The sequence below is a fragment of the Neodiprion pinetum genome, chromosome 5 (assembly GCF_021155775.2).
Source record: "Neodiprion pinetum isolate iyNeoPine1 chromosome 5, iyNeoPine1.2, whole genome shotgun sequence".
Taxonomy (NCBI): Eukaryota; Metazoa; Arthropoda; class Insecta; order Hymenoptera; family Diprionidae; genus Neodiprion; species Neodiprion pinetum.
In genome coordinates this window covers 28,178,850-28,190,663 of record NC_060236.1, presented here as the reverse complement: position 1 = coordinate 28,190,663, position 11,814 = coordinate 28,178,850, and the positions used below count along the sequence as shown (strand labels likewise).

At 36.6% G+C, this 11,814-nt stretch overlaps 2 protein-coding genes across 2 annotated transcripts; one reads left to right on the top strand and one right to left on the bottom strand.

Annotated features, from left to right (window-relative positions):
- Positions 1 to 3,026: 3,026 nt before the first annotated feature.
- Positions 3,027 to 8,106, bottom strand: LOC124219513 (repetitive organellar protein-like). Its single transcript, XM_046627206.2, has 11 exons — positions 8,096 to 8,106; positions 6,700 to 6,825; positions 6,363 to 6,489; positions 6,086 to 6,230; positions 5,565 to 5,840; positions 5,016 to 5,190; positions 4,643 to 4,825; positions 4,237 to 4,438; positions 3,720 to 3,955; positions 3,417 to 3,602; positions 3,027 to 3,339 (listed from the first exon to the last, which is right to left on the bottom strand). Exons 2-11 carry the CDS (start codon positions 6,815 to 6,817, stop codon positions 3,251 to 3,253), a joined length of 1,737 nt encoding a protein of 578 aa, XP_046483162.1. The 5' UTR covers positions 6,818 to 6,825; positions 8,096 to 8,106; the 3' UTR covers positions 3,027 to 3,250.
- On the top strand, positions 3,490 to 10,740 carry GPHR (golgi pH regulator). Its single transcript, XM_046627208.2, has 11 exons — positions 3,490 to 3,620; positions 3,702 to 3,984; positions 7,408 to 7,537; positions 7,665 to 7,782; positions 8,370 to 8,533; positions 8,905 to 9,011; positions 9,111 to 9,521; positions 9,645 to 9,826; positions 10,008 to 10,193; positions 10,336 to 10,401; positions 10,513 to 10,740. The coding sequence occupies exons 4-11, from the start codon at positions 7,741 to 7,743 to the stop codon at positions 10,711 to 10,713; spliced, it is 1,359 nt and encodes a 452-aa protein (XP_046483164.1). The 5' UTR covers positions 3,490 to 3,620; positions 3,702 to 3,984; positions 7,408 to 7,537; positions 7,665 to 7,740; the 3' UTR covers positions 10,714 to 10,740.
- Positions 10,741 to 11,814: the final 1,074 nt, after the last annotated feature.

Genomic DNA, 11,814 nt, shown 5'->3' with positions numbered 1-11,814 from the left:
TCAACTGAGGAGCCCCAGGTTGCGCCGGAGTCGCCAGGGCGAGCGCAACAGGTGCTTTTCGTCGGTAGGGGCAATATCCCTTCCTCTTTTCCTCTCTCTCTCCCTCTCCCTTTCCCTCTCTCTCTTCCGCGCCCGAGGTAAACCCCTCTCCGTCCCCACCTTACGAGGAATGAGACTCGGGACACGCGAGAACAGCGTGCCCGAGAGTTGGTATGTACGTACATGGAACGCTGGTGAGTTACATGGGTGTGGGTACGAAATCTACAGGTATCACCGCGAGCTCTTGAGCTGCGTTGAGAAAGAGAGAATAGCGACAAGGATGCAGGGGACGGCAAGCAACCGACACCCCGCCCTAGGAGCGAGGAGACCGGGAGGAGAATAATTATTATCGAGTTGGATCGAACGACTCCTTGGAATGCTGGAATCTCTTGCCGAGATAGATATAGAGATGGAGGGGTAGAGAGAAAGAGAGAGAGAGGTATATAGATAGATAGATAGATAGATAGAAGAAGAAGAGAGAGAGATGAATGCGTAGAACGGCGGAGTACGTAAAGTTAATATATTGGACGTGTCGGTGGGAGTGGGGTGGGAAAAAGTGTTGTCTGTTTTTTATAATCTATTTTTTATGCGAGAAATAAACAACTAACTCCTTTGCGTTCGAATGAGTTTTCGTCATATTTATTGCTTATCCTCGAATTGTATCATAGGTAGGTGTAACGTATTAACTTATCAAGTATCTAACTACACTCGTTTCGTTATACGCGGCTCGTTGCTTTATAACACAACGTATATACGTGTACTTTGCATCTCTAATACCCGAGTCTTTTGCAAACAGAGTGAAAAATAACGACAGAGATATGAATTCGTGCGTATGTATGCAATAACGTAATATGGTAGCGGTATAGAATTTATATACGAATCCCTGATATGCACACATACGTACCGTCTGTTTCTTCAATTCGTATTTTACCCGATCCAATAGTTTGCCAGAGGTAAGAAAAAAAATAAGACAACATTAAAACCAAATCAAAAGAACGTACGTGTAATGATGAATGTCAAAGAAAAAAGCAACGAAAATTCTTGGAATTTTACTCGTAGCTCATATACGAATTCCGGTATCTGTAAGATTTATAAGGAGTAAAAGGTATTTTTTTTTTAATTTGTCAAGATGGAAAAATCAGGAACAGTTAGTTTGGAAAGCTCATTACGATTTCATTTAGTTTCGTTTCTTTTTGGCTCATTTGAAATTTGGATCTCTATAATCTGGAATTGATCGATTAAAATTAATTAAATTCACAACTCGGGTTGTACTACGAATTATAATTGGTGACTAAAAAGATCCGAAGTCTTTTAAATAATTAACTACGTTATTGTGAATAACTAATCAACAACATCAAGTGTAATAGTCAGCAATTGTTTTACTGATGATGGTCTACGGATCTCGGAGTAATTAATTTACTTGATTAATGTACGTTTCCTTCACTTACTTGCCTCACGTAAATAGGACAGCAAAGAATGTAAAGAATGATGAAAAAAATTACAGTAATATCAGGTAAAAGTACAAACTTGCGAACGGAAAACGAAAACTTCTGCGGAAAAAAATTATGGATCCAGATCGCATAACGGTTGATTAAATGAAAATATGCACATTACCGTACAGTGGCGTACATACGTCGTAATCTCAAGAGTGCAGAGGCTGTCGTAATTGTTGTTCTCATTTCTACATAATCACATGGCTCGATCGAATAGTACGAGGAGAAGATGAGCAGATATGTATTATTAGCATCGCAAATTCCAGCATTGATATCAGTGAGAACGAATCGTCTCTCGATATATCTTCTATGATAGCACTTGTGATATTAAAAAAGAAATACAAGTATAATGCGGTAATAACGCGCGAAAGAATTTAGCAATCGCAGTATACGTTCATTTGCAATTGAATAAAAAAACATCCATATCCATGTTTACATACACACATTTACTTTTGTAATCGATACTTTAAATGACACCTGATTTGCTAAAGAAGTAAGAGAATTTCCTTTTCCCCCTCTACTTCTAAGGCGTATTATCGTGGGAATGAAAAAAATAATACTTGTTGTAGGGTTCGCGATTTAGTGTTGGACTTATCGTGACGTTTTATAATTTTATTCCCAAGCGGTCACGTTAATAAATCAAATACCACCAAATCTACTGTATAATATAAATATAATTCAATGAAAATCGGATATTACGGTCGGTAAAAATTTGAGTAAGAGAATTTGTAAAACAGTTTGGTATAAAAAAAAAAAATTAAACAGCTTATAGCAATTAACGTATATCGTAGAAATATTTCGCAGCCACCGTGAGCGATGTACGAATTCACACGCTCCTCTCTAAATTATAAAAGAAAGCGACCGACCGGCCTAGTGCAGCTCTAGAATATGCGCGGTAAAGGTCGCGGTGCGTATTTCATTTACACTAGGTCATTCAGGATATACAACAGTCTACATAACTAATTAGTGATAGTTATGAGTAGGTATGATACACATATGTTTACCTCTTCGTCTAACAACATAATCGTCCGTGTAAGTTATACGTGCGCCGACGTATTGCTACAACTTGTGCCAGTATAGCCAAAGGATTCATAAACTCGAACGAGAAATCCACTGTATCCTTAATTATGAATATGGTAATTTATTGTCAACAAATTCACATGTGAAATTTCTAGAGATAATATCTCGTGAAAGACAATGATATCATTCTTTATCTAAATTTAGCTCGAGCTATTTAGATTTAGCAGTAAATTATGAGTAATTATTACATGTTTCTTATTCCCGTTGATTCATTGGTACACCCTACATCACGATATATACTATAATGATATTCAGCATAATGGGTAGAACTTTTATAAATGATAGAGCATAGGTTACATGTGTGGGTTTAGTAGTAGTAATTTTCGCTTAACATACTTTGAATTAATTAAAAGTATTACCAGTCATTGTTACAAAGAGTAAGTTAGTGAACTCGACCTACTCAAAGTCAACTACTATCGATCACCCATTGTAATCTACTATTGCAAAATGGTAACAAACAGTACCGTTATAAACTAGTATTAAAGTATCACGTCCAATAGGTAACTGGATTAAAATATTATTACGATTAAATTAGCGAAAAATTTAGAGAATCAAGGAACATGTAAGACATTGATCAACGTAATGCAATGTCTTGAGTACATCTTGATATGCTGAACTCTAATGGTTATTCTTTACCTTTAAAACATGTTCAGCGAAAATTTGCTCTTATTTCCACGAGATGCTGTCGATGTCTCATTGTTACTTATGTTGACGAAAGGCGAAGGTGCTGATTGAAAAATAGAAAGGAATAAGTCTTTGCTATTTAGAATATTCGAATTACTGCATTTGTCTGTAACCGAATACCTGCATGTTTTTCGCCTGTGAGAAATGCAGGTCTAGATGGCTGAGGGGTCTGATGTGGATTTTTCCCTTCTTGATCCCAGTTCTCACCCTCATTTAGACTCGGCTGCGGTGACAGCATCAAACGAAATCGCTCCATTGTATCCGCAGATTGCTGCGAATCCTGATCACAGCTGAGAATCGAACGATCTACAAAATGTAACGAAGGTATGGTAAACTAATTAAATAGGTTAAACTAGTTTGACTTGGTAAAACCTCATAAGAAATTGCACATTTTTCTTTTGCTAGTTAGAATGTTGGACTCACCTGCTCGGAAATAGGTTGAGCTAGAGAGACTCGGATATTGCTTTGGTCTCCAGCTACATTCGGATATCGATCCGATATTTGACAAGGCTGGCGATGGTGGAGGCTGTTGTTTCGATTTTGAATACCCCGTCATCTTCGGGGGGACATTGAACTTGACAGATGCAATGCTGGTTACCTTTGGCCGCTTCGCGTCAGGTTCTTCGTGTGTACAATAATCGACGACACCCAAGTTGAGCCTAGTCAGAATTTTATGATTGTGAAAAATGTATGTGAAACGAGGGTTCAGAGTATTATAGAAGAATATATCTCATATTCAGGGAAATAAATGTTTAAGAATTTTCCGAAAAATTCTATGTACAGTAAGTTTGTGAGTGATATCTTTTTGCATCCATTACAATAATTATGAGCAATGAACTATACCTGCAAAAATTATTACAAGGAATATTTATGTTAAAGAAATTTAGATGGCGTTCCACAATTTGTCACTAAACGTGAAAATAGTATAAGGTATTTTCACCATTGCCCCACGCTATTTCCTTCTTCCACTGCCTCGTGTTCGTTCAAATTTTGTTGCCTAATCTGATTTGGCTGAATATTTCCCTCGTTTAGTGCCTCTGTCCGCTCGCATATGTTCTTATCGACTGCATCTTTGGAAGAAGGTTCTGTCAATGGGTTCATTACCTCCGGATCAACCGCCGCAGCCTGACCATTTTCGTCATCTGCAATACAATGCAATTATGCAGGAAAAAAAAAATAATAACATTGATTAAGACTTTGAAGATTTGAACATAGTGTGTCGATTCCATAAGGATATTCTGCAAGACATAATAAAGTATATATTCATACAAGTTCTCTTTGGGGTATGTCACTGAAATGCAACTAAACACAGAGTATTAACTATTACTCGTAATATTTATGCGTACCAGGAATTATTTGTTCATTAGACTCTGCAAAGCAAGCAGTATCCATATTTTGACTACTACTCTGATGAGGATCGGGTGACTGTCCGTCTTCAGCTACTTCAGCATTCGTTACATGGGTTAGTTGCAGCTGTGCAGCTGGTTCAGTTAGGGCATCGATCATTGCACTGGTGATGGAAATGCTGTCTATAAAGGTGGGAAAAAAAAATTCAAGTAAAGGAAGGTCATGAAGAATATTGTTGAAGTTGCCACAAATTTTAGCACTGGATAGTCGTATTACAAATGTCTAGCTCCTCTATTGGAGCTTTCATATTTTAATACTGCTCGATCAAACATCTCTATAAGATATTGGTGTGAGACAATTCAATGCATTTACCTGATTTATCGCTCCACCAGTCAGGAAAAGTTGGTGGGACGCTTTTGGGAGGAATTGTAATACGCTCGAATTGTGATGCAGTGTAATTATAATCTCTTTTTGTAATTTTGCCAGCCGCTAATTGTTCTTGTGCCATTTTCAACTTCTCCTTTTCCTCATCCTCCAACCTTTTTATCTGTGAAAGAAATGAGTCAACTGTGAAATGATACACTGATAATTTGATGGAGTAAATGATTTTTATCAATAATTCCTCTTAAAGTTTTCGAGATTCTTGAATGTTAATATCTACAAAATTCAAAATATTCCACAAAAAGATACTGGTAGAAGTGGTGAAGCTCTTACAACTTTAGGTACCTGAATCGCAAATGATAGCAGCATAAGTAATTTGTATGATTATACTTGCTAATTCTGAAGAAAAAAAGAAAGATCACTGTTCTTATAGTTAGACGGTGAGAATCTTAAATCAAAGGTACAATTCCGTTCGTATTCTTTGAATACTGTTTGCTCTTTATTATGACTGTACAAGATGATGAAAAAGGAGCTGTTTACCATTGCTTCCTGCTGCTTTAATTTTTCTTGCAGCTCTTTTTGAGTATTCAAGGCAGAACGTATTTTCATTTTCCCGGATTCAGCCTCCTTATATATGTTAGCGCATTCTACTACGAGACAATTCCTCTGTTTCATGTGTATGGATTCGCGTGTCGCAATCATTTTTTTCAGTTCCATCAGCTTATTCTTCTTGACCATCAGCTCAATCTTGGATTTTTTTAAATTAACTTCTTCTTGCCTCATCAATTTGACCATTGGCCGCTTTTCATACTGTGCCTGGATAGAAAAACGATTAATCTTAATATCTGGTTATAAACTAAAATAATCAATATATGTATTGGATTGATAACAGAAAATTTTTCACATATTTTTAATTGTGTTTATAGATATATGCAATTAATGGTCTGTGATAATTTTTTTTCATATTGATGCTCTGTTCATTTCGGCAATAAACAAGAATGGGTTCTCAGTAACTAAAAACAGTTGTTGGAACGGAATTATCCGAATGGAATTATATTTACCTTGTAAATTTCCCACTTAGCATCAGCTTTGTCCAGGACTTCCTGGTGCTCATTACGAAGTCTGATATTCTCTTTCTCGTACGCCTCCAAGTCTGCCTTCAACTTTGATGCGTAGAGAGATAATTCTATGTTGGATTGATCCAGGCTGTTGAAAACAAAAATGAAGGAGCGATTGAGCTATTTACGTATTTATTTGAAAATATAGAAAATGTTTTTTTTTTTTGAAAGCAGCAGATGTAAACATAGCACCACCTGCATACTTAAAGTCAACATTTACTCTTTCTGGGTATTTTTCAGTTCTTCGACTCTTTTTTTCCGACCTCGTATTTCTTGCATCGTAGTCTTCAATTTAGTGGCCTTGCTTTCCAATTCTTGTTTCAAAGTTGCATTCCTAGTTTTGTACTCTGTCCAATAAACGATACATTTTTAAAAGGATAATTATTGTTGAGTTCGGTATTATTATACTCAATACGAATGTAACACAAATACTGTATAGCAAAGAAATACATTAATTTGATAAAAATTGATGGGCTAATTCTTAAGTGAAGTACCTTCAATAAAAACGAAAGGCAGTTATTATTCATGTGGAAAATATGTAGAATCACCCGACTTACGTTTAATGGTATTTTCGAGACGGGCTATATTGTGGTGCAGACTAGTTTCCAGAGTTCTTACAAACTCTGGAGTTATGGACGACGCTCCGCTCAAGCCTCCAGTATTTTCACTGGCCATTTTCACTTCTGTTTGATTAAAATCAAAATTTTCACACGATGTAATTGCAAAGCACTGTGTTTCAACGGTTTCAACCGTCGTTGATCGTGGTTTGGGATTGGAAATTTGAACTAGGATTTGAATCTGGGATTGTAATTCGATTCATGACTATGTTCGGACAATCAATCGAGATCTCGAACACGGTCGATTTTATTATTTGATTTTGAAGTAACCCGCGACCAATACTCCTTTTACCTACCATTTCTCCTAAAAAATGCCGATGTCAGAAGTCCTCAGTAAGACTGAAAAAGGACGATCAACGTCCGAATTTCGTCGTCTCGAAACCGACGTTGCAAGTCAAAAAGATGAACTAAAATTCTGAGATAATTAGAGCCTTCGAACCCTTCTACCAACGAATTTTGTGATTTCGAACGTCTTTTACACTATTTTCAGCTTTGTCATGTCTGGAATATAGTCCTAATGATTTTGCAATATTTACTATTATTGACCTTAAAGCGAAGAAAATAAATTTTTCGAAGGTTCTGTCAAAAATTATAACGCATCGAGGCAGCTCATTTATTAATTATATATTTTGCCGATTTTGCTTCGAGGAATCTAGGAGAGCTCAGACGCGTATTTCATACAGCAATTTTACGAAGTTATGAGCCATACTTGGTTACGATATGGGAATTGGGAGACAGAAAAACAGAATATGCGAAAGCAAGAAGTTTAAAAATTAAGGTAAAAACCTTTGATAAATTCACGTCCGAACATTAAAGGTTGGAATTGGACCAACGTGTATGCGTATAATCGATGTATCGAATACCGGCCGGTGTGAAACTTGTTCAGAAGACGTATATTGTTGTAGGTGTTGTGTACCTGTCACATTTGGAATAATGAATTCGTAGTTGTGACAATTCGATAAAAAACTGGTCCGGCCCAAGATGGGTTTTTTAGAGGACACGTGTGTGATCCTTGGGACGCAGGTAAGTTGTCAACATACGATCAGCGTCTATTTTTTTCACATTCGTTTCACCTATCCTAACCTAAAAATTTCCACGTACGCACTCAAGTCTGTTCGTTTGCATGCACGCAGAGTTACTTTGCGATTATTGGAGCCTGCGTGTGTAAAGCATTAAATTTCCTTGAGCGATTTTTCTTGTAATCAGTAACTTTGTAATTTTAAATGTTGTATTTAATCAAAGTTGGCAAGGCTATCGCAGAAGACGAAATCAACAGCTGGTTTCATTATAGATCCTGTCATATTACTTTGTTCGAAATAATTAATTTATCGCGTACCTGAATGCAGAATTTCACCGCAGTTTTCAGTAATTACTCTCATCATCAATTTTTTTCTGGTACGAATAATATCGGCTTCAACTGCTTAGATATTTAATAATATTCTACTCCAATGGTTGACGTGCTCAGTATTATAAATAACAGCAAACATGATGTAAGAACAAACGAAAAAGGGTTTTGTATAAAATTGACGATGTAATTCATTTCTGAAACTTGTATCATTTAATGAACTGCGTAACTAAAACTTTAATGAGTCTATCACGTTTGGTTCCAGATACTCTTCTTCCTAGGAGGATGGGTATTCTTTGTAAAGAAATTATTTCGGGATTACGAAGTTCACCACAGATTGGTGCAGCTTATTTTTTCCACAACATTTTCGTTATCTTGTACAATGTTTGAACTCATCATATTTGAGATTATCGATGTGCTGGATTTCAGGTATGTCAACAGTGTAAAAAAACCTTATATCTAGATCGAATGAATCTCTGCATAGTTTGACGGTTTGAAAAAAATAAGACAGAGTTTGAAAGTATCCTTCCAAAAAACTTTCAGCTATCTGATTACATTTTTTCAAAACTCAATGCTATATTTTTTCATCTATCCATTCTTTTCTCTTCACCTCTTACATACCTTTTCATCTATCAAGATAGTCACTCGCAGATTATAAAATTACTGTATAAAATTAGAAAGGCTAAATCAAGTTCAAACATTTGAATAACAATTACACGCTAATGTTATTCTCTTATAATGCAGAACGTGCTCTACTCTGATTTATCATCCAACTCATATATCTCGAACTCCTTTTTCAGCTCAAGGTATTTCCATTGGAACACTGGCCTGTACATGCTTTTGTTCATGGTGATAGTGTTGATACCGTTTTACATAGCCTACTTTATTATCAGTAACATCAGATTTGGTAAGGAGAAAATTGAAACTTTCAGCAATGTTAAAAATCAATTGCTATGACGGCTACCTTTGGAAAATATTTTTTGTCTAAATCATTTTCACATTTCAGTTAGGCTGAATTTAATCAGGCCACTAACGGTGCTGGTGTACCTCTTTTACCTGTACCTGTTTTGGAAAGTCGGAGATCCCTTTCCTATCCTTAGTCCCAAAAAGGGTCTACTGTCCATAGAACAAGGTGTCAGTCGGATCGGAGTTATTGGTGTTACGGTGATGGCACTTTTGTCAGGGTTTGGAGCAGTCAACTACCCATATTCATCAATGGCTTATTTTATGCGGCCTGTTTCCTACACAGATGTACAATCAGTAGAAAGGAGGCTACTTCAGACGATGGACATGATAGTGGCTAAGAAAAAGAGAATTGCCTTAGCTAAAAAAGGGGAAGTCGCTGGTCAGCCTGAGGTCAGATCCCGCCTCTGGGGAATGCTGGCTCCTTTGGGAGGAAGTAAAGGAAGTCAGGAAAGTGCGTGTCACTACACTCACCGTTCTTTCGTCCACTAAAGATGTAGAAATTGATTATTATCCAAGATTCGAGACTATTAAAGTTGAATTATTCACGTTTATCAGACGACGAATTTGCTTCCAGACATAAAACAACTTCAGCAAGAAGTTGCGGCACTGGAAGAATTGTCTCGACAATTATTCCTAGAAGCTCATGACATCCAAAACGCCAGAGAACGACTCGAGTGGGCTGCTACGTGGCAGGGGAAGTACTTCAATTTTCTCGGTTACTTTTTCTCCCTCTATTGCAGCTGGAAGATTTTCATTGTAAGAATAAATCAATATAGAGGATAACTAGAAATACTTTTTGCTTACTTCATTCAAAGTTCAGTTATTTTCGAAGTTTTGACTCAAAATATGTGATATATTGTGATGTATTGTGTTTCGAAATCGTTGAACATCTGTTAACGTTCTTCTTTTTAACTGACGTGAGAAACGTTCTTTTCAGTCTACAATTAATATTGTCTTCGACCGGGTAGGCAAAAAGGATCCCGTTACACGAGGAATGGAGATTGCTGTACATTGGATCGGATTTGACATTGACGTGACTTTCTGGTCGCAGCACATTTCCTTCTATCTAGTTGGGTGCATAGTCGTAACGTCCATCAGAGGGCTTCTACTGACACTTACAAAGGTAATCACAGCGTTCACATTTCACAAACAAAATGAATAATGCTTTTCATAACAGTAAGTAATACGAGACAACAAACGAAAAGAAGAAGACTTCAGATGGCTCGGCGGACCTATTTATTTAGTAATGTGTTTATGTTTTTCAGTTTTTCTACGCGATATCAAGCAGCAAATCATCTAACATAATCGTTCTCATATTAGCTCAAATAATGGTGAGTTTTGTTCGAATATAATAGAGCCTGTAAGTTTAATCAGCTTACTTTATCTATAGGACAATAGTATCAAATTCGTATTCAATAATCTTAGTGTACATGCCTTTTCAGGGGATGTATTTCGTTTCATCCGTTCTTCTCATGCGAATGAACATGCCTGCCGAATATCGTGTGATTATAACGCAAGTTCTTGGTGATCTGCAGTTTAACTTTTATCACAGATGGTTCGATGTGATATTCCTTGTGTCCGCGCTATCTTCTATTGTATTTTTATATCTGGCTCATAAGCAGGCTCCTACGGAGCGTGCCTAAAGCACAAATAAATTATTTTTTAACATATCCAAACGATTCACACTTAACTATTATATATGTTGAATTCTTTTCTGAAACTTTCAGAAACGCTTTGGCAAAACGCGAATAAATAACGGAACTTGATATTGATAGAGTGGGAAAAACAAACTTGTTTAATCGATCATAAAAGGTGTGTTAAACTAGAAAACTGTAAACCACGACCCAACTATATAGTGTAGTAATAGTGAAGTAACGTTACGATCACGTGATATGAATGTAGTGGAAGTTACACTCGGACTTCTGAGAGGCAAGGTTTTCCAAATTTGAAGAATATCCTGCATCAACTTATTTAACAATAAATTGAAAAAAATACTTTTGTTAAGAGCTGCTGAATTCAAACGCTTCATTTGTCAATGTTAGTAATAAGTGTTCCGGTGCTTGGTTTTCTCTATTAGAAGCTTTATTGAAGGATGTAATCAAAACCTACCATGAACATGCATCAGAGAAGTTCTGTTGGCTTAAACCAACTGCTGCACGTGAATTTTCGGGGGGGGGGGGGGGGGGGGGAGTGAGAAACATATGTTCCACTACAAGTTGAGAAGAACTACATATTTACTTTTTTTCTTAATTGTTCAACACATTAAATGCGGCGAACGAAAATATAACATAGAGATTTGCGCCTAAGGATGCTGATTATTCATTCATCTGAAAGGTTACTTTCCTTGTGAAGGCCAAAAAGTATTCCTAAAATTAAATCGAGCTGATCTTTTCAAATTGAATGCTGTTGGTAACACGTTGAGTCAATTTTGAGTACCCTATGGGATATATATCGCAGATATATACACAGAGAGTCACGAAGCACCATAAGGGTGAAATTTCAAATAGTGGGGTTGCAACAGCTGTGACATCAAGAAACTGTACCAAATTTCCCGTGTAGGGATCATTATAAATTGCAAGATCATAATAGTCCAAAAAATGCAAACGTATCGAAACGTATTTTTCAGTGATATATTGTGTATATATTTACAGTATATGTCAGTGTGTACAGATATCAGTAATCTTAAGAAAAAAAGCTAAATATTGTTTCTGTGGCTTATTTCACGAACGTAAGTCGACGGGCAT

Coding starts and splice junctions, on each gene's coding strand:
- LOC124219513 (XM_046627206.2), bottom strand. CDS start 6,817: ATGGCCAGTGAAAATACTGGAGGCTTGAGCGGAGCGTCGTCCATAACT. Junction 5,841..6,085: donor CTAAGTGGGAAATTTACAAG/GTAAATATAATT, acceptor TTTTCTATCCAG/GCACAGTATGAAAAGCGGCC. Junction 4,826..5,015: donor CTGGTGGAGCGATAAATCAG/GTAAATGCATTG, acceptor CCACCTTTATAG/ACAGCATTTCCATCACCAGT.
- GPHR (XM_046627208.2), top strand. CDS start 7,741: ATGGGTTTTTTAGAGGACACGTGTGTGATCCTTGGGACGCAG. Junction 9,012..9,110: donor TATCAGTAACATCAGATTTG/GTAAGGAGAAAA, acceptor TTCACATTTCAG/TTAGGCTGAATTTAATCAGG. Junction 10,402..10,512: donor TCATATTAGCTCAAATAATG/GTGAGTTTTGTT, acceptor ATGCCTTTTCAG/GGGATGTATTTCGTTTCATC.